The sequence below is a fragment of the Ursus arctos genome, unplaced genomic scaffold (genome assembly GCF_023065955.2).
Source record: "Ursus arctos isolate Adak ecotype North America unplaced genomic scaffold, UrsArc2.0 scaffold_23, whole genome shotgun sequence".
Classification (NCBI taxonomy): Eukaryota; Metazoa; Chordata; class Mammalia; order Carnivora; family Ursidae; genus Ursus; species Ursus arctos.
The window spans coordinates 30,357,505-30,380,097 of record NW_026622908.1 but is presented as its reverse complement, the minus strand read 5'-3'; the positions used below and the strand labels follow the sequence as shown (position 1 = coordinate 30,380,097).

The following is a 22,593-nucleotide window of genomic DNA, read 5'->3' as shown; positions in this document are numbered from 1 at the left end:
ACCTAGGCGAGCTCCTGCCCTTCTTGGGGCCAAGTGTCAGCGTATGGGAAGCATGAAGAAGGGCCTGAGACACCCCTAAGCTTGCAGGCATCTGAACGTTCGGCTGCTGTTGGGGTGGGGGTCTGGTCACGTGTTGGCGGGAGGGGGTGCGGGGTGACGTGGAGCTGAGTGCGGGCGCACCAGCCTGCTCCCGGCCGGCCTCCTCCTCTGACGTCCTCGCAGCCGCCCTCCACCCCCCTCCCCTCAAGCGGCGGGAGAGCAGCGGGCGCGCCCGGATCCCAGGAGCTGCCGGGCGGCGGGCGGCGGGCCCGGCCGGGGTAGGTGCGCTGCGGCTGGACCGAGCCCCGCGCGGGCAGCGGGCACCATGGTGCTGTCGGTGCCCGTGATCGCGCTGGGCGCCACGCTGGGCACGGCCACCAGCATCCTTGCGCTGTGCGGGGTCACCTGCCTGTGCCGGCACATGCATCCCAAGAAGGGGCTGCTGAAGCGGGACCGGGACCCTGACCCGGAGAAGGCGAGACCCGGTGTGCTCCGGTCAGCCCAACAGGTGAGCGGGGGCGGCGCCTCGGCCTCCCGGGCGCGGTGGGGTCTCGGCGGCGGCTGCGGCGGCGGGGGAACCGGATGGGGGGAGCTGTCGCCGTTCTTTGCGCCGCTGAGCGTGGCGGGGAGGAGGGCGGAGGACGTGCTCGAGGACCCGCCGAGGGGTCCGTACGGCCTGGGGGTGGGGGAAGGGTCGGGGAGAATAGTTAGGGGAGGGAGGCTTGGTGAGGGCGCGAGAGGAATGGGGTCACCTAACGCTAAAGGGAAGGGGAGGGGATGGAATGGGAACGGGGACTGGGGTACAATAGGGGCTGGGAGGAGAGTTGAGCGGCTGGGAGGAAACCAGGGGAGGGGAGTTTGGGGGGTTAGAAGCTTGCAGAATTGGGGGACGGGAGAGGGAAGAGAAGTTGGGGGGTTCTGGTGTAGGGAAAGCACTGACTTAACTGAGGAGGGGGAAAGCCACGGAAAAACGGAAAAAACGAGAGGGGAGGTGGTTGCTGCCCCCGTGGGAGCTGGAGAGGGGCAGCTGGGCAGGGAGTGCCTGGGGTCTAGGGAGCGGCTGGTGAATCTGGAGGGGTCTGAAGGGCCTTTGCCCCCTCCCAGCAGCCCTCAGCTCCAGCCAGCTAGAGGGGCTTGCTGTGGTCTCTCTGAAGATGTCCCTGGAGAGAGGAGGGCTTTTATCCCCGGCGTTGGCTTGTACCCAGAGCCCCTTGGGACAGGAAATGGGTGGAGTCCCCATTGTACAGTGCGGCAGAAGGGGTCTAGGGAAGAGGTTTGGAAGGAGCCCCCTACATAGATTGCGCCCTTCAGGACACATTCCCCGGGTGGGGAGTGCAGACGCCCTCTGGACACTGGGAGGAAGAGTCGTGCTTGGGTGTTTGAGGAAGGCTAGCCCTGGGGCAGGGGCTGGGCTTCATGACTTCCTAAAGCCCTCTGGATCCCTAATAGAGCTTAGAGGTCTGGGAGAGGCACAAAAACGCTGATTCCGCCCTCCTTCTTCCAATCAGTTATTCAAAAGCTCTGAGACTCTGTGCTTGAGGCCTCTGTCAGTCACAGGGTAGTGAGAGGGGAAGGAGATGGCTGCTGTCCTTGAGGCACTTACAATCCCAGAAAAGTGACATTGACACATCGGGACACGGGACCCTTCTAGAACCATCTGAGGTGGGAGTAGTGGGCTCTCCACCGGCCGGCGGTTGAGGGGGTGGATGAGCCCTTCAGAAGTTGTGGCCTGCTGCCTGTCAGCCTTCTCTCCCACCCAGCGTTAGGGGAAGGCCACTGTGCCCTTCACAGAGATGGCTCCTCAGGCTTTAGGGGAAGGCCACTGTGCCTTTCTCAGAGGTGGCTCTTCAGGCGCCGTCCCCTCCCCTTCCCAGAGAGAAGCGCTGGGGAAGGAATTGGTGTAGATGACTCTGGGATCCCTTCCAACCACCTTTTATTGATAACCAGTAGCCCACACAAGGGCCAAGAATCTGTTAAAGACAATCCCGATCGTGTCTCTCTTCTGCACAACCCTGCCCCCCAACTTCTCAATGAGCTTGGAACAAGTCATAGCAAACCGCTACACGGCATGCGCTCCGAGTCAGCCACTGTTCTAAGCGCTTTATTCTTAATGCACTTAGTGAGTCAATGAAGGACATGTATGATGATCCCTTCCTAGAGATAAGGAAGCTAAGGCTCAGAGAGGGTAAGTGACTTGCCCAAGTCCACACAGCTAGAGAAGTTTTAGAGCTGGATGGAGTCTAGCCAAGCTGGTCTGCTTCTGGAATCCATGCTCTTAGCCACTCCGCTCCCCCACGTGCCTGATCTGGCAGGTGTCTACCTCTTTGGCTAAACTCACGCCCCTTCTCCCAATCATCTGTAATCTCACCCTCCCTGTATTTACGATTTTCCTTAAAGACCCTCCCCCCCCACCCCCGCCCAGCCCCCATGGCCGTTTTCCTCTGGCTTTTCACGCTGATGGCTCCTTCTCATCCTTTAGGCCTCTTTCTGTTTAAATTTCCCCTTCTGCAGAGGATTTTGTCTCCCACCACATGTAACGAAGTATCCTGCTCTAGTACCTTCTTCCCTATTGTTCTTCCAATTCTTTCCTAGTACTCGTTACAACTGGATGTGATCTTCTGTGTCCACTGCCTTGTCTGTTACTTATTGCCGGCACCTCTTCAGTGTCTGGAACCGAGCAGGTGTCTAATAATGTTGGCCGGTAAAGGTATCCCCGTGTCCCCTTGGGATTATTGCTGGAGTCATTTCTCCCAACGGGAGATTACAGGCCTTTGTAATCCTGTGCGAGCTCAGTAGGGCCGCAGTAAGCCTTTGTGGACACGTGAGACCCCTTCCTTCACTTTCCTTCCTCTGGGCCCCTCGGTGACCAGGATTTGGGCCATCCGGGCTGAATCTATAGGCATGGAAGAGGCACGGCGATCTCACAATGTTGGTTTGGCTGCCATTGTTCTCAGACTGATTCAGCCACTGACCCAGATAGAGGAAATGGAGGAAAGATCACAATTGCCATTTCAAAAGAAGGAAAGGAGGTGCTATTGAGGGGCAGCAAGTGACAGCAGGGTGATGGAAATGACGGTGTCGACAACAAGGGGAGGAGTCAGGGAAGGCTTTCTGAAGGTGTTCCTGGAAGGGAGGGCACAGGGCTGCAGAACTGGGCTCAGACGCCCGCACACGGAGACCCGCATGTCTGTAGGATGCGGAGGGACCGCCCGAGGTCTCTGTGAGTTACCGGTTGTGGTTCCCAGAAAAATCCCTTGGGAGTTCAGGCCTCGCATGGTTGGATGACGTTGAAGTGTGTAGTGATTTTGAGAAGAACTTGGAAGTGCCCCTGGGGGTTCTGAACCTGAGGTCTAAAGACCTCCCTGTGGGGTCTGTAGATGGAATTTAAGAGGTTCAGGGTCTTGGATAGGAAAAAGAATTACACCTTTCTTTTCCCTAACTTCTAGCTGGAACTTAGCATTTCCTATAAGGCGGCATATCAATCCCACACCCCAGGAGCGTTACCAGTATCTGTGACTCGGTCCCCGGGAAATCGCAGGGAGTTTCGAGACAACTACAGCCGTTGTAGGTTCTTCCGTTCATCGCCGGTTCTAAATCATGGTGCTTATTAAATCTCCTGCCAGATCCTGTTAGCGAACCAAGGGATGAAGAGGGGCTCATGGAGCCATTTCACAAGCGGCTTTTATTAGATGTTCCTCTGTAGTCCGATGTCTTTGATTTGCAAACATGCTGAGGAAGTGCCCAGAGGGCTTCTCTGGAGAGCTAAAGGAATCTGTGGAACCAAAAAAAAAAGGGGGGGGGAGCAGAATCTCTGCTAAGTGGGAGGAGAGAGAAGGCAGAAGCCCTCTGTCATCGTCACCTTGCGGGCCCCCAGGTGGCTTCAATTCACAGGTGGTCTCTGCTTTTCCAAAACACACACTCTGGACCCTTCATCCGGCCTTCTTACGTGCCTCACCCGGGTGCGGTCCTTTGGGGGGTGCAGGGAGCTCAGTCTCACTACACTGCCCCCCTCATGGCCTGGCAGGCTCACCAGGGACCCCCCCCCCACTACTGTCAACGCGGCTCTGGAAGCTTGGTGGTGATGCAGCTCGAGTGAGGAGACGGGGCAGAGAGCGGCAGAATGGCGCGCGTGCACGTGTGTGTGCACGTGTGTGTGCGTGTCAAACATCTTCCCTTTCCCACTGCTTCAGAATCTACGAGTGAAAGGCAGCCAGGCCCCTTGGTTCCTCCCCCCGCCCCCACCTTCTCCTGGGTCCCTTCAGAAGAAGCCCTGTTTTGGGCTAACCTCAGTAATTACGAGCAGGGAGAACTGCTCTGTCCCACTGCTCAGACCCCCTGACACCTGTCACTTAGCAGGAGTTGGGGGTCCTGTTTTCGGAAAGCTTGGGTTTTCGTGTCTGATTTTTCTCCCTGCACGGTGCTTACCTTGTTGCATTCTTGAAGTGAATCTTCTTGAATGTGTCTCGGAGGTCGCCAGGGTGACCCGGGTGCTGTCCCCTTGCAGCTAACGTGTAGTCCAAGGCTTTAAGCCAAGTTGCTTGGACCCTCGGCAGAGGTCCCCGGGCCTCTTCTCTGCCATCCCCCAGGCCCTCACGGCCACTTCTCACCAAACTATACAATCTCACCCTCCTTCCAGTAGAATGGCTTCCATGGAACTCCGTCTTAGTCTCTCTGAGCTGTGGTAACCAAATATAGACGGGGCAGCTTACAAGCAACAAAAATGGACTTCTTACAGTTCTAGAGCCTGGGAAGTCCAAAAACCAAGGCTCCAGCAGATCCAGTGTCTGGTGAGAGCCCATTCGCAGACTTTGCTCTATCCTCACCCAGGGGAAGTGACAAGGGAGCTATCTGGGGCCACTTCTGTAAGGGCCTCGATGCCGTTGATGAGGGTCCAACCTCATGACCTGATCACCTCCAAAGGCCCGCCTCCCCGTAGCATCTCCTTGCGGGCTCAGTTTCAACAGATGAATTTGGGCGGAGGGGACGTTCAGACTTTAGCAAACACAAATAAATTAATTCTAGGTTTTTATAAAATAAGGTAAACAAGTGCTGAGTTTGTATCCAACGATACAGGAACAGAGGAATCTTTTCCCAAAGGATCAGAGAGAGTGTTTTTCCTTTTTCTTGTGTCCCCAACAATGTCTGGTGTGACGCTGGGCCCGTGGTCACCGTTGACTGTGTATTGTGAATGAAGTGGTTGTATTGTAACTCATACTCACCAAGAGCAAAGGCACAAAGGAGGGCAAAGGGACAAGGTTTTCTTTCCACCAGATTTGAAGTCAAGTCCAATTTATGTTTGGTCCTGCCCTCGGGGGCGGGCAATGGCCGGGGCGTGGTTGGACAGCTTCTGCAATGTCCTTCATGTTCGGCCTCTTGATGGGGATGCTGGTCACCCAAGCATGTTGTTCACTTTGTGAAAGAAAATTCAGCCAGCTCTACATTTCTGATTTGGGCACCTTTCTCCATAGAGTCAGACTTCAGTGAGGTTGTCATTGAAACGTTTCATGTTGGGATACAATGTTCGTAAACACTCACTTGGTATCAAGTCACCATTTTTATTCCCAGGAGGACTTCTGGGCTATCATCGAGCTGCACGGCCCTCCTTTTTTGGGATGCGTCACATCCTCCCTGGTCCCTGGCTCTGTCTGCTTTCTGCTGCCACTACTGTGGCGGCCTCCTTCTTGGGACTGGAGCCTCGAGACCATCAGTGCGGCCCTATCAACCCTCCCGCCTTGTTCGCCTCATCCTTAGACCCCTGGAGCCACATCCTCTCCGGTCACGTGTCTGAATTCATACCTATCAGAGGGCAGACGCATCAGGGCCCATAGGCTGGGTTTCATTAGCTAACAGGTTCATTCATTAAAGGTTAACGAGCACCTCTTAGACACTGGGATAGAGCAGTGAAGAGACGGGCGTGCGCTCTTTCTGATGAGTGGGGAGACAATGAAGCCATGGAGTGCGTTACACAGCTGTCCTGATGGGGCAGGTGCAGGGGGCACGGGAAACCCTTAGGAGGGGCACCCCCACCTTCAGCCGAAAGAACTTTCTCCTATTCTGGCTCACTGCTCTGCCAAGGTCTCCTCTGCACCTCGGTGGTCACAGGAGGCCCCATAGCCTACTCACACCACTCCTGGAGCCGATGTGGGCTCTGGGCTGCTATAAGGTCTGCACTGCATGGATTCTTACCCTTTTAAAGGATTCATTTCTCAGCTCATCTCCTGGCTGACAGACTCTCCTGTTCACATGAACAGACAAAAAAATAGAAGCATTTCCATAGAGTCATAAATAATAGTGATAGTATCACTGTTTTGGGTTCTTAATGTGTGCCAAGCCCTCTTTAATCATATTAATTTTATCCTCGCAATAGCCCCATGAAACATGTGGAATTGTTATTTCCCTTTTACAGATGGGAAAAGCAAAACACAGCACGCTTAAGCAACGTTTTAGTGGCAGAGTTGGAAATCAAATTTAGGAAGTCTGGCTCCTGAGCCCACGCTTTGACCACTAGGCTGGAGGTTAGCAGAGAAATCTAGTCAAAATTACACTCGAACCGCTGTGTTTCCCCAGATATGGCATAAAAGTGTCAAAAATAGGCATTTTTGCAGGTCAGCCTCAGAAGCATTTCCCAAAGCTTTGGATGGCTTTGTCGCCTCTCATGTCCATCACACATCACGCTGGGGGTGCAGCCCAGGGCCCTCTGGAGAGATTTACACAGTAAACATGTTTGGGCTGGTTGCTTAGCAACAAGGAAGACAGTATGAATTTTTCATCAAGAAATTAGCATAGATTATTTCAGAGGAATGAGCACACACCCGCCAGAAACACCAGGCCCTTCCACATACAATGTGAATCCCAAGTCTGTGTCCTCAGTCCCTTCCCAGTGGTAGGTCCCAGACCCATCACATCTCCCTCCCTTCCTCATTTCTCCTCTGATGGAGCATGTCGATAATTCAGGGGCCTGGCTCTTGTCTTCACGGGACTGACAGTTCTCTAGCACCTTGTGTTTACTGCAGGAGAAAAGACTGCTGCCTCTTTAGACGTTTTCAGATTTGTAGACCCTGGCCCCGGTTTACCATCAAGTACCTGGGGTGCGGGAGGAGGAATAGACAGGCCATCTGAGTGTGATGGAAGAAACGCCCAGAGGAGAAATCGGAGGGGGGTAAGGGGAGAGACCAGTCATATGGGGAAGCAGCAGACCCAGAAGACAAAGAGGAAGCAGGGTAAAGATTGACTGGCCATCCCAGGGTCGGAGACCAGTAGGAGAAATCAGAATACCTGGCGAGGATCCCCACTATTTGACCTTCAATCTCCCAGCAATCAGGAACCGTGCATAACTCAGTGTCACTGCATTCACTCCCCCCGGAGCTGATTTCTCGCTAACAAACATTAGCAAACCTTGCTTTGAGGATGGGGGAGAATAGCTTCACCAGGATACATGTTAAGACCTAAGGGGTTCTATCTGTACACGTCAGAATCAACATACACACGCGTGCCAAGGGCCCTGTCTAGCCGCTTTGTTAAGAGATAATGTGTTAGTGGATTTCTGAAGGCAAACAGATGAAAAGGGTGATAGATTCCTCCCTGTCACCTCCCTCCCTCCCTTCCTCCCTTGATTATGTTTATTGAGCACATACTATGCGCCAGGTACTGTGCTTGGGGGCAGGGGGATACAGTAGTAACTGCTCCTTCCTCAGCAACACGCTCGCCTATCCTCAGCCCTCATGAAATTTGTAATGGGGGAGACCAGAGTTAATAGGAGAAGAGCACAGACAGATGAAGATGCAGTAGTGGTAAGTGACCTAAAGAGAAAGTTCTAGTGCTGTGATAGTGTACGGTGGGGCTGACCCCATCAGGAAGGTCAGGGAAGGCTTTCCTGGACAGAGTGATGGCCAAGCTGAGAGCTGGGTTGGAAGGGAAGTTAACTAGGGCGATGGGGAGGGGTGTGAGAGGCTCCAGATAGAGGAATGAGGCCGTGCAAAGGTCCTGTGACAGAAACCTAGCACTTAGAAGGACCCAGCAAAAGGTCAGTGCCCCCGAAGAGCAGAGAGCAAGGTGGGGCCTGGTGTAGGATGAGGCTGGGATGTGGACTGGGACAAGCAGGGCATTGTAGACCAGGGACAGGTTCACTCATTCATTTATTCATTGACGTATCAAACTTGATCAATGCCTATGTGAGGAGCACTGATAATATGAAGGTTATAGTTATTTTCAAAACTTTTTTTTAATCGAGGTGAAATTCGCATAATGAACTCTTCTAAGGAGTACGAGTCACACTGTCACGTTGTTCTAGAACTTTGTTCTCACCTTCCTCCGGCTCTAAAACATCTTCATCTCCCCTGGAGAGAGCTCCGTACCTATTAATTAGACACACTTTCTGTTCCCTGCTCTCTTCCAGTCCCTGGCAACCTCCAATCTGCTGTCTGTCTTTCTGGATCTGCCTGTTCGGGACGTTTGACATATTTGGAATCATAAACACATGACCTTTTGTTTGTGGCTTTTTTCACTTAGCATCATGTTCTCAAGGTCCATCCACGTTGTGGCTTCTATCGGAACTTTATTCTTGTGGCTGCATAACATCCCATGACGTGTTTTCGCCGTATTTTGTTTATCCATTCATCGGTTGATGGACGTCTGGGCGGACATTGGCTAGAGGGCCGTTGGCACGCATATGGACGTTGATTCTGACATGTACCTAGAGTCCCTTCGTTCTTAACATGGATCCCGGTGAAGCTGTTCTCCCCCCTCCTCAAAGCAGGGGTTCCCGATGTGTGTGAGCAGCTCTTGGGTCATTGGGAATAGTGCTGCTGTGGACGTCGCCGCACACACATTCGTCTGACACCCTGTCTTCCCTTCTCCCAAGTAGATACCTAGGAGTGGAATTACCGCATCGTTTGGCAATTGAATGCTTCACTTTTTGAGGGAATGCCAAACTGTTTGCTATAGCGGCTGCACTGTTTACATTTCCACCAGCAATGTCTGAGACTTCCAGTTTCTTCACATCCTTGCTAGCGGTTGTGAGTTTCCTTTTTTTGTTTTTTTGTTACCGCCAACCTAGTGGCTGTGAAGTGGTATTTCATTGCAGTGCTTTTTAGGCTTTTAAGTTTTTAAAAATCCAAACTTTCAATTTTTTTTTTTTTTTTTTTGAGAGAGAGAGAGAGCATGAGCATGAGCAATGGGGCAGAGACAAAGGAAGACAGAGAATCCCAAGCAGTCTCCAGACTTAGCGGGGGGTTTGATCCCTCGACCCTGAGACCATGACCTGAGCCGAAATCAAGAGTCAGACGCCCAATCCACTGAGCCACCCAGGCACGCCCCCAACACACACCAAACTCTCATTTTAAAAATACTCATCGGTATCTGGCAGGTTTTTAAAGCATTTCCTCTCGGTGTGGAATGCCCGTGACAATGAATCCACAAGGGAACACCTGGGCAAACATTTCGTCCCTCCAGAGTCTTACAAGGGGAGGCCGTGTGTGGCAGTCCTGGCTCCCCTGTTGTACTGGCGTGTTTACACCTGCTGCTCCACCCTTTAAATACATTGCGTGTTATCACTGTCACGGTCCTCACCCCTCCCCTGAGCTTGAGCCCTCGTGGGTCCCAGTCTGCTTCCCCCACATACCTGGGGGTCCTACAAGCCCAGGTTCAATTGAGGGTGTTTAGTATCTTTCAATATCATTTGCTTACGTATTGACATTATCAGACCAGTGCGATGCCAGAAGGAGAAGCCTTGGTCCCCTGCGGTGTCAGCCCACTGCGCGCACGTGCAAACCTTCCCACTGGGGAGTTCCCGACGTGCTAATTAAGTGAAAGGTGTTTTAATTGACTTATATTATAGAAAATTCCTGGGAGACTTTTACATGGTGTTTAAGGGTGTGATATTTTGGGAAGTTGATTGAGGTTTTTGGGTGGACTTGGAATGCATTATGACTTTTCTCATTTAAAATAACGGAATTCGAGTGACCGTGCTCTGAAATTTGCTAGCTAGTGCATTGCCGTGAACAGATCAAAGTCAAATAGTTAGTAGTTGCATACATGAATATGAATAAGTAAAAAGGGGAGGTGCGTCCTATGCGAATTTTGTGAAAGTGAGTCTTCATCCATCTGGCATAGACCTCAGGGTACTTTGACATATCTCGTGGGCTCCCCCTCAACCCGCCCTCTCAGTAAGTCCAAGATGGGTTGCTCCTTCATAGAGAAACTGAGCAATGCTGGCAGATGGCCAGAGAAGTGAGGAGAAATGTTGAATGGCTTCCTGAGTCAGAGGATGGGTGGGTGGATGGATGGATGGATGGATGGATGATGGTTGGATGGATGGATGGTTGGATGGATGGATGGATGGGTGGATGGATGGATGGATGGATGGATGGGTGGATGGATGGGTGGGGTGGAAGGGATCATGGGGCTACTGCCTCTGCTTGCAGCCAAAATAAAAATCCCAAGCACAGCAACAAGCTTGCTGAGGCATCACCGTGCTCCTCCGTGCTCGCCTTTAGTGACACAGCAAGGAATCGCGACAAGCCCAGAGGGCGTGGCGGCCTCACCTTCTTTCTATTCATTTCCCTCCCTTCCAGTCTCCGTTCACTTGGCTAACATTGGAGACAGTTTAAAAACCTTCAGCTGCGAAGCCAACGGGCTAATGCCCACGGAGACTATGTTTTCCTTGGAAAAGCGTCACCCACCACACAGCTTTGGATTTGCTGCTGAGAAAGGCATGGTGACAGGGGTGTGGTTTATTGAAGCAGGATTTTGGAGACTTGGCCTTTCAGAGTGAAGAATCCCGCTTTGGAGAGGACAGAGTTGGGAGATGACGGTAAGGTTGCAGGACAGCCGTGTGGCGGGGCAGGTAGGAGACGTCACGGAAACAGCTGTAAGTGTAGAGTGGTTGCTCTCAGCTCGTTCTGTGTCAGACCCCCTCCTCCCTTCCCACAGCCCACCCGCAAGCATCCTGAGATGCATTTCCGTGTTCAGCTCAGTCCCTTCCCTTAGAAGAAAGGGCAAATCCATCAGAGAGACAGGGTGAAGACAGCATGGCACAGCAAGGCACGAAACTCCAGAGCAAAACAGCAACGTGATCTGGAGGGTTTGGGGGCACCGTCCCTGCCAGCGCACCTCTGAGGAGCGCGGCTCTTATCTTGCAAGTGAACAGATCCTTCAAGCAGCCACGTGACTGTTGCCCTTTGCTCGACAGCCTCATTGCAAACCACGCAGAAACAAAGAACAGAAAGGAGTGGACATGAGATTCGGTAACCCGATTGGAAGCGCGACATGGTAGACTTGCATTTGATTTTCGACACCCACCGGGATTAGAAGGCTTAATGACAATCTCTTTTCTTGAGATCACTCGAAAGAGGAAATTGCCTCTTAGAATGAAACTTTTCATTTTATGATCAAGCTGCTGAGATAGACTAGGAAGCAGATTAGGCTTCGACCCCAAGCCTGAATTTGAAGGTAGCCTCCACCATTTTTCCAGCCCAATGACCTTGACCGTTGTGAATCGCACTTTTCTCATCAGCAAGCAGGGTTGACGATCACAATCTCTCAGGTAATATTAAAGACTAAGTAAGGTAGCTTTTGAAAGCTGCCAACAGACTCAGCACCTGGCTCTGTTCAGAGTATATTTTAAGTATCTCAAAATCATGGTCTTACTGATCGTTTACAAAAGCAGTGACTTGTGTGTGTGTTCACCACGCAGGAAAGAGAGAGTCCGTGAGAGTATTCCAGGTGTGAGAAATGAAAAGGCTTCTATGAGGATGGGAAGGAGAGCATGAAGATTCTGCTTCTAGGATATTCATTCATTTAAAAAATATTTCCGATCACCTACTATGTACGAGACACTGAGCACGGGGGACACTGCAGGAACCAGACAGCGTCTTTGACCTGCTAGAGCTCAGATTTCAGGGATAGAATGTTCCTCACACGGTTGCACAAATGAACATAAATTGACAGCTGTGTTGGGTGTGGTAAGGGAGGTAGGAGTCCTCCCAAGAAGTGATAGCTGATTACCGCTCTGATCTTCAACATTTTTGGAAACGCCTTTCAGTAAGAAAAAAAAAATCGAGCATGTATATTGCACATGTATATTTAGTTCTTTATAAAGTGTATATATATACTTATATATACTATATATGTGTTACTTTACCGATATATACATCATAAAACATGCACAAAATGGATCTTTTAAAACAATGAGATAAAAATAAATTATAAAATGAAATTCTGTTATTTTCTTCCCATACCCCACATGAACTGTCTTGCATACCCCTATGATGTACAGTTAGTGCTATTTACTAGGTAAAGGTGTTGGGGCTGATATTTGCAGTCTTCTAGGCATAGGGCATGTGCAAAGGCCCTGTGGAAAGAAGAAATATCACTCAGGAGGGACTGGATGAAGGTCGAAGTGGGTAGAGTACAAAGAGCACAGGAGGGAGTGAGGTGAAGGGGCCAGTCAGGCCAGGGCAGGGCCACCCAGGACCTTCTGGGCCACCAGAATTGTTTGGATGTTTATCCCAAGAGCAATGGAAGCTACTGAAAGTTCTTCAGTATGATATGACATGGCTATATTTGGGCTGTGAAACCATCCTTTTGGATGGGGGAAGAGTAGAGAGAGAGACAAGGGAAGGCCTGGAGGAAGACTGTGCTGGTTTGGGTTGGTATGATGGTGGCAGTGAATTGGCAGGATGTTTTGGAAATAGATCGACTGGTTTTGCCTATAGTTTGGGGGTGGGCTTCAGGAAGAGGGAGGAGTTAGGGATGATACCTCAGGTTTTTCACTTACCCAACTGGAGAGTGGTGGTAATTAGTGAAGCAGGGAACACTCAGCAAAAATGAGGTCATGGATTCGAAGTCATGAGGTCACTTTTGTGCAGGGAGAGCTCGAGGGGTCTTTGTGCTGTCTGCACGAAGATGTCCAGCATGCTGGTGGTGTGGCGGGTCTGGAGCTCACAGTACGGCTGTGATGTATACTGGGGAGCCGAAGATGTATGTTGGGCAGTCATCTGTAAGAGGCAGCAATCACAGCCGTGAGCACGGCTGAGACCAGCTAGCAAGACGGCAGAACAAGAGGGAAAAGAGCCTGGGAAGTCCTGACCGACACCAACATTTCATGAGAAGGAGGAGTGGCCAGAGAGGAAGGAGAAGAACCTAGAGAAACAACGTCAGAGGGATAATAATAACAGGAGAAAAAGCTTTTTTTAAGAGGAAGGGAATCCTCAAGTGCGAAGCTGCCACTGAAAAGTCAAGGAAGGTAAGACTGAAAAAAATCCATAGGAATTAGAGGGTAAAGGTCATCGGTGACCTTGGAGGCCAAAAGTGACCTTCCGGCAGGCTGACAGGGGCCCTTTGGGGATGGCTTGTCATACGGATGGAGAGTGAGGAAGTGAGGAGGGCACCAAGTACTAGCGATTCTTTTGAGATGTGTGGCTGGCTGCCAAGGGGCAGAGAGGCCGAGCACAGCGGCTGAGCAGGGGACAAGAAGCCAGTGGAAAGTTGAGCACATTTAAAAGCTGATGGGGGAGGAGCCAGTTGAAAGAGAAAGGTAAACATTCAAGAGCGAGGAAGAGAGACCTGGCAAATAACTGGGCTGGGGCTCCCACAAATGCCGTGGGGATGGGTGCCAGACTCAGACCGAAGGGCTGGTCCCGGAGGCAGAGAGCGAGGGGTGCACCTGCCGTGGTGTCACAGGACAGGGGTGGCCACAGCGTCCTTCTGGCCGAGGGGAGCAGGTGTATGTCTGTTTGCAGGACACAAAGGGGCCTGTTCTCTTGGCTTCCTTTTTGTCTGTGGAGGAAGCCTGAGGTGATAGATTCCAAAGTGTGGGCTCAGGGAAGGAGTTAGGGCAACGGTAAGATGCGGGGCAGGGCTGGGAGCCAGTTTGAGGTTGCTGACCATGAATTTGTCAGGGGACCACCCCCCTGGAGCCACCCTCCCGCAGGGCAGGACTGTTGGGCGCAGGCATCGCGGTGTAGCGGGCTCGTCCGACGTTGGGGTTTTGCCACAAGGCATCAGGGAAGGGCGGGAAGGCAAGGGGGTCTTTAGACACTAAAAAGGTGTTGAAATGATGGCCCGTGGAATCAAATTGGGAAGGTAGCCAAGGGAAGAAAGGGAGGAGAAAGCAGAGGGCTGCCTGGTCTGAAGGCTCCTTAGGGATGGGAGAGCAGGTGTGGGGGGGCTCCGGCAGCAGCTGGAAGAGGGAGCCAGGGCCGCAGGGGCCCTGAGGGCAGTGTGCCCACCAGGGTCAGAGGTGCCAGAAGCATCCTTCGGTTCCCTCACAAGGCTGGTAGGGGTGGGGTGAGGGCACCTTGGTGCGGTGAGTCATTGACAGACTTCAGTTCTTAAGAAGACAGGACAAGTCAGCAGCTAGTTAAGTCAGCAGTCACCTGCCCTGAGGTGTTTCTGGAATTCTCCATTTTAGGGAAATTCGAGACTAAGGAAGGAGCACCTGGATTCTAACTCCTGAAGGCCACAGGGGACATCAGGCCGGCTGCGTGCCTCGATGACCTGTACCTGTGGCTTAGCGTCTGGAAGGCGGGGTCGAGGCCCCTGGTGTGTTGGTGGCTCCCTGGGCCGCTGCCTGAGATCCGGGCAAGCGCCCCGAGGGCGCGGGTGTCCCTGGCAGAGTCACGCCGGAGCCCCGGGCCTCTCAGGAGCAGAAGGGTGGCTCTGGCTGCCACCGCCGCCAGAAGCCAAGCTCCTGGGACTCCTCCCGGCAGCCTCTGGGAGGCCGCACTGATTGCGGCAGTCTATGAAATGGTTATTGGATTAATAAATAGTGTTAATAATTAAGTTGTCATTAAAACGACTCCAGTGAACTGATTGGATGTGACGCACGAGGTGAGTGGAGGACAGGAAGCCTTCGGGCTTTGGGTTCCAGTTTTACTCTGCCCCTTGCTTGCTGCGTGATGGCTGGCTGGTGACTTCACCTGTCTGTGCCTCAGTGTGGCCATCTGCGAACTGTGTCATTGTCACCGAATCCTGGGGATTCAATCAGATCATCCAGGCGGGGCGGTGCCCAGAACGTAAGTGTCGGGCTGGACATTGTCCCTTTGCCTCCAGACCACCCTCTGCATACTTCTCCCCTCCCTGCCAGTCCCGCTCAAACTCACCCCATTTTCCTAACCTCCCCATCCCCGTTCCCTGGTCCCAGAAGTCCCGGTCTAGGGCTGTGAGCAGTGCGCAGCTACTCCCGGCTCCAGAAGTCTCCCTTCCATGTTGTTTTCCTTCACCTCCCCCACCTTTGTAAATACCTGCTTTATGAAACGCTCCTCAATGGCCCGCTTTGAATGTGCCTTCTGTTCCTGCCCAAACCCTAACTGATAGGGTTTTCAATCAATGTCAGCTATTATTACCAACCCTGATAACTCATAATAACAAAGGGAGAGTCTGCGCATCAGAGAGGGGGGTGCAAATTGGCAAAGGTCAGAGTCAACAATGTTAGCACAGGGCTTCATTGTTTAGAAACTGCTTTCGTTAGCCTCTAGCCTGGTTTCTGTTTGGTCCAGCCAGTGGCATGGTTTCCGCTGCGTCTAGCCTCTAGCGGGGTGCCCTGTACATCTTGGAGCTTGTGCAGGGAGGAAAGGTCAGCTGTTTTTTCTCATTTCAAAAAGCTTGACATGAGCCGAGGAAAACTATCTGACATTTAGCATAACTTGGAGCCAAATGCTCCGGTATTATGGACCTTCCCTAATCAAATCCCATTTTTGTGACCATTGGTAGCCTGTTGGAACGTTGGCCCGTGTGACGCAGAAGGGAAATCCAGCGGGTCCGCAGCCCATCTAAAAGTTAGCAGCTGGGCCTATAGCTGATCGTCAGCGGCTTTGGGTTGGCTCAGGGGGGCCCCCGGGAGGGGAATGTCAGAAGCAGCTCTTCAGGGGCTGTGCCTTACAGTCTCTGACAAAAGTCACAGCGAAGAAATGATCTGTTGCCCAGTCGTTGCTGTAGCTGCAGACGTTCGGTGACCCTCGTCTTGAGCCCCGACGGGTAGGGACGGGGGTGCCTTTCCTTTAATGCGGCTCTCTCTAGACTTCTCCCTCTCCCTACCCACCGCTCCACCCGTGAGCACCGTCGAATCTTCCCTGGGGACTTGTCTCGCAAGCCGCCTTCCTCTGCCATCGAGACAGGTGGACCCTGGCCCAGCCCCTCGCTTGCTCTCACCTGGCTCTGGGCTGGCCTTCTCGCCTCCCGTCCCTCCTGCATGACCTGCTACTCTGATGTACTGAAAATGCTGCTCATTTCATTCTCCTATGCATTAGCTGTCTGGGTCTCTCCACTGGTTATACTGGTGATACCCTGGAATTCAAAACCTTTTGCTGGGTATTCGAGACCCTTCATGGCCTGGCCTCACCATTCCTTTGCAAATCCATTTCTCTAATCCCAATCATTCTCTTCAGCTGGTTTGCCAGACTCTCCGGGCCCCGGATGTGCACCCCTCTGCCCACGTTGCTGCACTCTCGCCATTTGAGCTCCCTCTGCCTCTCCTGCCCATACTTATCCTTGGATGCTGGGCTGAAGCCCCTCTGGCAGGAAGCCTCCCGTGACCTCACAAACCATGAGGACCTCTTCCCTCGTCTTTTGCAGCACGTAGTCAAGACATACGGTCCTTCGCAATGACCTTCAATACTTACTTTTTATACGTATGCATCAGGGAAAGCATATGGCATCTAGCCTTCATCTTGTATACAAATTCTTATCCATTCGTAGCGGCTTCCCGGAGCCCTGAGCTGAAGCGGCCGTCTGAGGGGGGCAGTTAAAGACTGCTTGAGCGGACTCGTCGTGTCTGCCCCGGACACAGGAGAGGTCTAGCATAAGCAGTTCGTATTTCCCATATGTGAACTATCTCGTCCCCACCACGGCGTAGCAAGCCTCCCGAGGGCAGGGACCTAGTCATGCATCTCGCGTTGGTGTCCAGGACGGGCGAGCACAGACAGTGCGCAGCAAGTGTGTGCAGAGTTTCGGTGTTATCGGCAAGGAATTGGAGGGTTTGGGCTTAAAACCAGAAAGTAAGGAGGTTCTGGTAAAACAGTCACTGTCCTGTTTTGAAGCCACACTTTACAACTTGGCTGTTTTTTAAACCACCGGGTTGGAAAACGAGGTGCTTCCCAAGCGTCTGTCCAGAAGTGGCTGGATGGCTTCACTCAGCGGTTCTGTGCACGTGCCTCCGCACAGCTCTCCTCCCATGCTCAAGGGTTTTCCAGAATGTACCTCCATTCTCTCCCGCTAAGAAAAGCTTATCGGAATGCAAATGTGGAAGGAGGTATTATTATGAGAAGAGCCTTGGATGTGCTCTAACTGATGTTTTAAGTGGGAAAAAAAGATCAAATTCCGGTACCGTAGCTATCGCTTGTAAGCAGCTTGACAGGAAGGTTAAAGACTGTTGCCCTTTGTCAAGAGTTTCATCAGTTGTCAAGCGTGATAGAATCAAAACATCCTTTAGCGGTTCTCAAGGAAGATCCCAAATTCAGTGTCAAGGAAACTGGCCTATAACCAGATTTCTCAGTCTTTCATACCAAAAAGACGTTCCAGCATTAGAGACATGGCACCCACAGATAAGAAACCGAGAGAAAATGTCTTACGTAGTCAAACGGACAGTTGCTTAAAGGCCGCAGACACCAACATCAAACATCTGGGTTCTCATCCTACAGAAATGGTTGATGATGCAGGACTGAGATTTTCCTTTGTACGTGGACACGCTTTCCCAGAAAGACTTTGAAGGCCCTGGGAAACCAGTGCAGTGGGCGTGGGGGGAGAAAGTTCTGACAGGTCAAGGCTGGCTGAGGTTGTGCTCGGAGTCAATCTCACTGGCACCACCGGCCACGGCCTTGCTGTGGCTGGACATGGAGGATAAGGATAGGCTGGATGGGGTGGCAAGACTGAGTTTGAGCCCCAGACTACTGACCAGAAGGGTCTTCTCTGACCTTTCAAACATCCTGGCTTTGAAACAACGCTTATGACGGATGCTGATGAGCTTGCCACATAGTCTTGCCGTTGTCTTGGCTCCTGTCACAAACGAGACACGTTTTCGGCACGAAGCAAGTCAAGCCCGTATTCAAAACTGAGAGCAGTAACAAAGCTGTTGCCCGAACATCCAGGCACTTCGTTAAAGAAACCCAGACACCTGGGGGCGGAGGGGAGTGGGGTTGTCAGTCTAATGATGTGGCATCAGCCAGCAAATCAAAAGCAACTCATGGGACATCTCCATTTCCACCTGCTTATGGATGGTATTTGGAGACAGCCTCCGGGGAAGCATGTTGTGTCGTGTGGTCAGCAGCCCTGGCTTTGGGGGGACTTAGCTTCCAAGTCCAGAGCAGTCATATATGAGCTATAGGATTTTTAATAAGTTTCAGACTCCCTGAGCCCCAATTTCCTCCTTTGTAAAGAATTAGGCTGTTTTTGTTTATTAATATGAGGGTGTAGAGTAGGGAGACTATTAGGCACTTGCTATAGGGCTGTGTGACGTTGTGTGAGATTGTCTGTAGCTTTCCCGCCGTCCAGAGGCGGTGACCATACTGCCCACTCAGGCATTGTGATGTGACTAACGAAGTCAACGCGGGGACCCCCTAGGGGAAGGAAGTCTCTAGGCGGGGTCTTGCCATTTTGTGGTTTTGTTTTTTGAATTCCGCTTACGCTGGGAATGTTGGGAGAACGGCAACACTCACCGTCCCTCCTCTGCTTGTGGGGCTTTAAGCTTTAGTTGTCCCCCCGTTCTCTGCACGCACTGCACACTTTCAAGCCACGGCCGCGGTCCGGAATGCCCGTCTCCCAGCTGTCCACCGCCAAGCTGCTGCTCCTACTTGGGGGAGTGCCCAACCCAAAGTCAGAGCCTCAGAATCTTCCTGAAAATCTCCTCCCTTCAACGCACACCACCCACCCTGAGATCCTCCCCCAGGTGATGTGATGTGCTCCTCTAGACTGTGTCTCGCACCGCTGATCTCATGACAGCATTTATTATTCTATGAACCCCCCCACGCCCACTCCTCCCCCCGCACACAGTGTTGAGGGCTGGGACCTGTGTCTGCTGTGGGCCCCGTCATATCGGGTTCTCAGTCTTAAATGGTGATTGATGGAATGAATGAACGGATAGCTGGGGTCAGAGGGCAGAGGTGGGACATCGTCCCTCCCTCCGGTCCCGGTGGCTTCTCCTTAGATCTACCCAACACTTTAGAAAGATAACAGACCATCATGTCTTTGGTTCCTTGGTCTCGCCCAGGCAGGAAGTTCATGGTCAAGCTGGAAAGCCTGCAAGCTCCACGGCCACGTGCTGGGTGGGATTCAAATACTGGCTCTGCATCCAGGTAATGGCGGGGCTTCAGACTTTAGTCCTCTGTGCCTCAGTGTCCTCCTCTGTAAAGTGGGGATAATAAATAATGCCTCCTTCCAGAGGTTGTGAGGTTTGAATGGAGCCCTCCAGGTAAACCACTCACAGTTGTTTCTGACACGTGATTAATGCTAGAGAGGGTTTTTGCCCCCCAATTTTAGCTTGGAAAGCCTTTCCTGACCCTCACATTCTACGTGGATATCATTTCCCCTCCCCTCCCACCCTCACCGTTACCATCGGTCCTTTTTTTGCATCTAGTGACTTCTTGCTTTCTATTTCCCTGTTGGTGCTCAGCCCACAAGGGAAGTGACCAGTGTTGTTCGTGCAGCTGACCAGCATCTAGAGATTTCACAGACGTTGAACAAATGATTGGATGAATGACGACCAGCAGAGAAAGGGTTGACACTGGGCTGGCTACTATTTTCAGTTGGGGCTCATTCTCGTCCGCTGGAGAGGCTCATCTACCCAACGGACAGTAAGGCTAAACCTCCTTGTCTGTTGCACCTCCTGGTCTGTCACATTTCGTACCAGCGAGGGGTCAGGGAGTGTCCTGGGTCGACTACAAACTAGCCTTTTTAGATTTTAAAATAACAAAAGAAGTGAAAGAAAGTAGCAGGTGAGTCCCAAGGGAGGAGGAGTTGAAAAGGCATCGGGGACACGGACTTGTAATAAACAGAAGACGAGGTGTTGGAAGGGATATTGAAAGATGGAGCAGTGGCTGGGTTGCCATGGAAACACTGCCTGGCGCCTGGACCAGAAGACAAGCTGCTCCTTCCAAGTGAATTTCAGCCTCGCAGCTGCAGTATGCCCTCCCCCAGAGTACACCCTCCCCCGGGGGCCTGACCCTGGGGATTTGCCCGTAAGCCTCTAAGAAGTCGATACCTGGTACCAGCAGGTCCCCTGGAGTGGGAGATCTACCCCACAAGTAACGGGGGAACTGAGGGGACTTGCTGAGAGACAGGGAGGTCTTGCCCAGGAGCGGCTCGCCACACAAGAGGGCATTTCTACACTTATCCCACCCAGATTTCTGGGGCCTTTCTGAAGCCAGGGTGTTCCCACGTGGGCCGCAGGGACCACCCACATTACAGTCATATTGGGGAGCTTCATAGACATGCGGGTTCCCCAGCCTCTACCCACCACCTCTGAATCAAACCCCTGGGCCTTGGGGTTTCAGAAAAATCAGAATTTTTCACTTCCGCAGGTGGGAATTATGCACACCCAAGTGCAGGAAGCAGCGCTTACAACCCTGTTCCTCTGCTGAAGGGTGCGTAGGCGCAGAGCTGGGGTGGTGGGGCCGCCCAGGGGCCTGGGCATCAGTCTCCAGGGCAGGAAAACACTGGTGAGCAATCAAGTATGACTGGAGATGAGAGGAGGTGGAGAAAGGGGCCGGAAGCAGGGCAGAGTGGTTCAGTGTAGGGCTCTGGAGTGAGTCTGCCTGGGTTTGAATCGAGCCCCTACCACTCACTGGCTGGTGGTGCGTTCTATCTGGAAAATGGGATGGATCCTAGGAGTAGTTCCTGGTGGGGTTATTGTGAGGATTCGGTGAGCTCATATCTGAATGGTGCAGGGCACAGGGGGGCAGAACCGCAAGGTAGAAGAGGCTGAGACTCCCGAGTTTGGAGAAGGGCCAGTAGACCTTTAGGACTGTAAGAAACCAGCTTTTATTGGGCTCGGCCATTTGGGTGTGGGGTTGCTTGTTACATAGCAGTGGACTTGCCTGACTGATACAGGCAAGCAGCCTGTTAGTCATGAAGCTTCACCCCATTGTAGGGGTGTGTGAGGATGCTCTCTAGAGGGAATGGGCAGTGGGGAGCAAGCCTTTGGGCTGGTTAAGAGCCTCTATGGCTGCACCCCAAATTCTCACAGAGGGAGCTATCTACGTGGTTGGAAGGACTTCCCACTCACAGACTCAGCCTCCAGGAGTTGGTCCTTCCCTAGAGGCAAAAGGACTATTTCTGGTAACTCGTAGCTGGACCTAATGGACTTACTGCCCATCGTCCAGACATTAGTGAGAGAATCCTGCTTCTCCGCTAGGGGAGCACGTGCGTGCGTGCGTGTGTGAGCATGTGTGAGAGCGAGTCCGTGTGTGAATGCGTGGGAGGTGGAGCCAGTGTCCTGGGAACTATCTCAAGGCACAAAGTAAACAAGGGCAACTTTTCCTTCCTGGTGATAATTTAAAACACTTTTGTCCTACAGAGATCACATGGGGCCAAATATAAAAAGTCACATGAATTTAAATGATAGAGCTGGAGATTTCAGGAAAGATTCCCGGTTGCTCCAGAAGACGTCCCCTTCCCTGGAGTATGCGTTACCTTTCTCTGCCTCTGGAGCTGCTTTGGAAGGAAAGTTTGAGAAACGCGGATCCAGAGACCGGCAGATCCTAAATAGAAGTCCGCAGATAGCTCTGAGCTGGCCGTATGTAGGGATCACTTGGGACACTTGCTGAACATTCAGGTTCTTTCTTTTAAAGGTTTTACTTATCTATGTGACAGAGAGAGAGAGAGAGCACAAGCAGGGGGAGCGGCAGGCAGAGGGAGAGGGAGAAGCAGACTTCCCACAGAGCAGGGAGCCCGATGTGGGACTTGATCCCAGGACCTCGGGATCATGACCTGAGCCAAAGGCAGACGCTTAACTGACTGAGCCACCCAGGCGCCCTCTGAACATTCAGATTCTTTTTTTTTTTTTTTTAAGATTTTATTTATTTATTTGACAGAGATAGAGACAGCCAGCGAGAGAGGGAACACAAGCAGGGGGAGTGGGAGAGGAAGAGCAGGCTCCCAGCAGAGGAGCCCGATGTGGGGCTCAATCCCATAACGGCGGGATCACGCCCTGAGCCGAAGGCAGGCGCTTAACCGCTGTGCCACCCAGGCGCCCCGAACATTCAGATTCTTATGCCCATCTCAGAAAGCCTAATGCAGCAGGTTGGATCGCCGTGTGTGTGTGTGTGTGTGTGTGTGTGCGCGCGCGCGCGCACGCGTATCCACCTCTCTCTGAATTATTAGTGAGGTATAGTTCACATTACATATTGTAAGCATATAGCTTCCTCGGTTTTGACAAATATTTATCTTGTGGGCTATAACCACACACCTGACATGCCTCTTACCACTCACTTCTCCCAGAAGCGCCCACTCTTCTGATGTCTATCACCATCGATTAGTTTTACCTGTTCTAAAACTACGTGTAAATCAATGTTTCTCGATATGCACTGCTGACATTTTGGGTTGGATAATTGTTGTAGGGACCTG

The 22,593-nt window shown here is 52.1% G+C and overlaps 1 protein-coding gene across 1 annotated transcript in view; it reads left to right on the top strand.

Annotated features, from left to right (window-relative positions):
- Positions 1-266: 266 nt before the first annotated feature.
- SYT13 (synaptotagmin 13) overlaps positions 267-22,593 on the top strand; it is a 42,196-nt gene continuing 19,869 nt past the window's right edge. Inside the window, exon 1 of the mRNA XM_026512057.4 lies at positions 267-547. Coding sequence (XP_026367842.2) covers positions 365-547 — 183 coding nt within the window. The 5' untranslated portion in view covers positions 267-364. The remainder of the gene's footprint in view (positions 548-22,593) is intronic.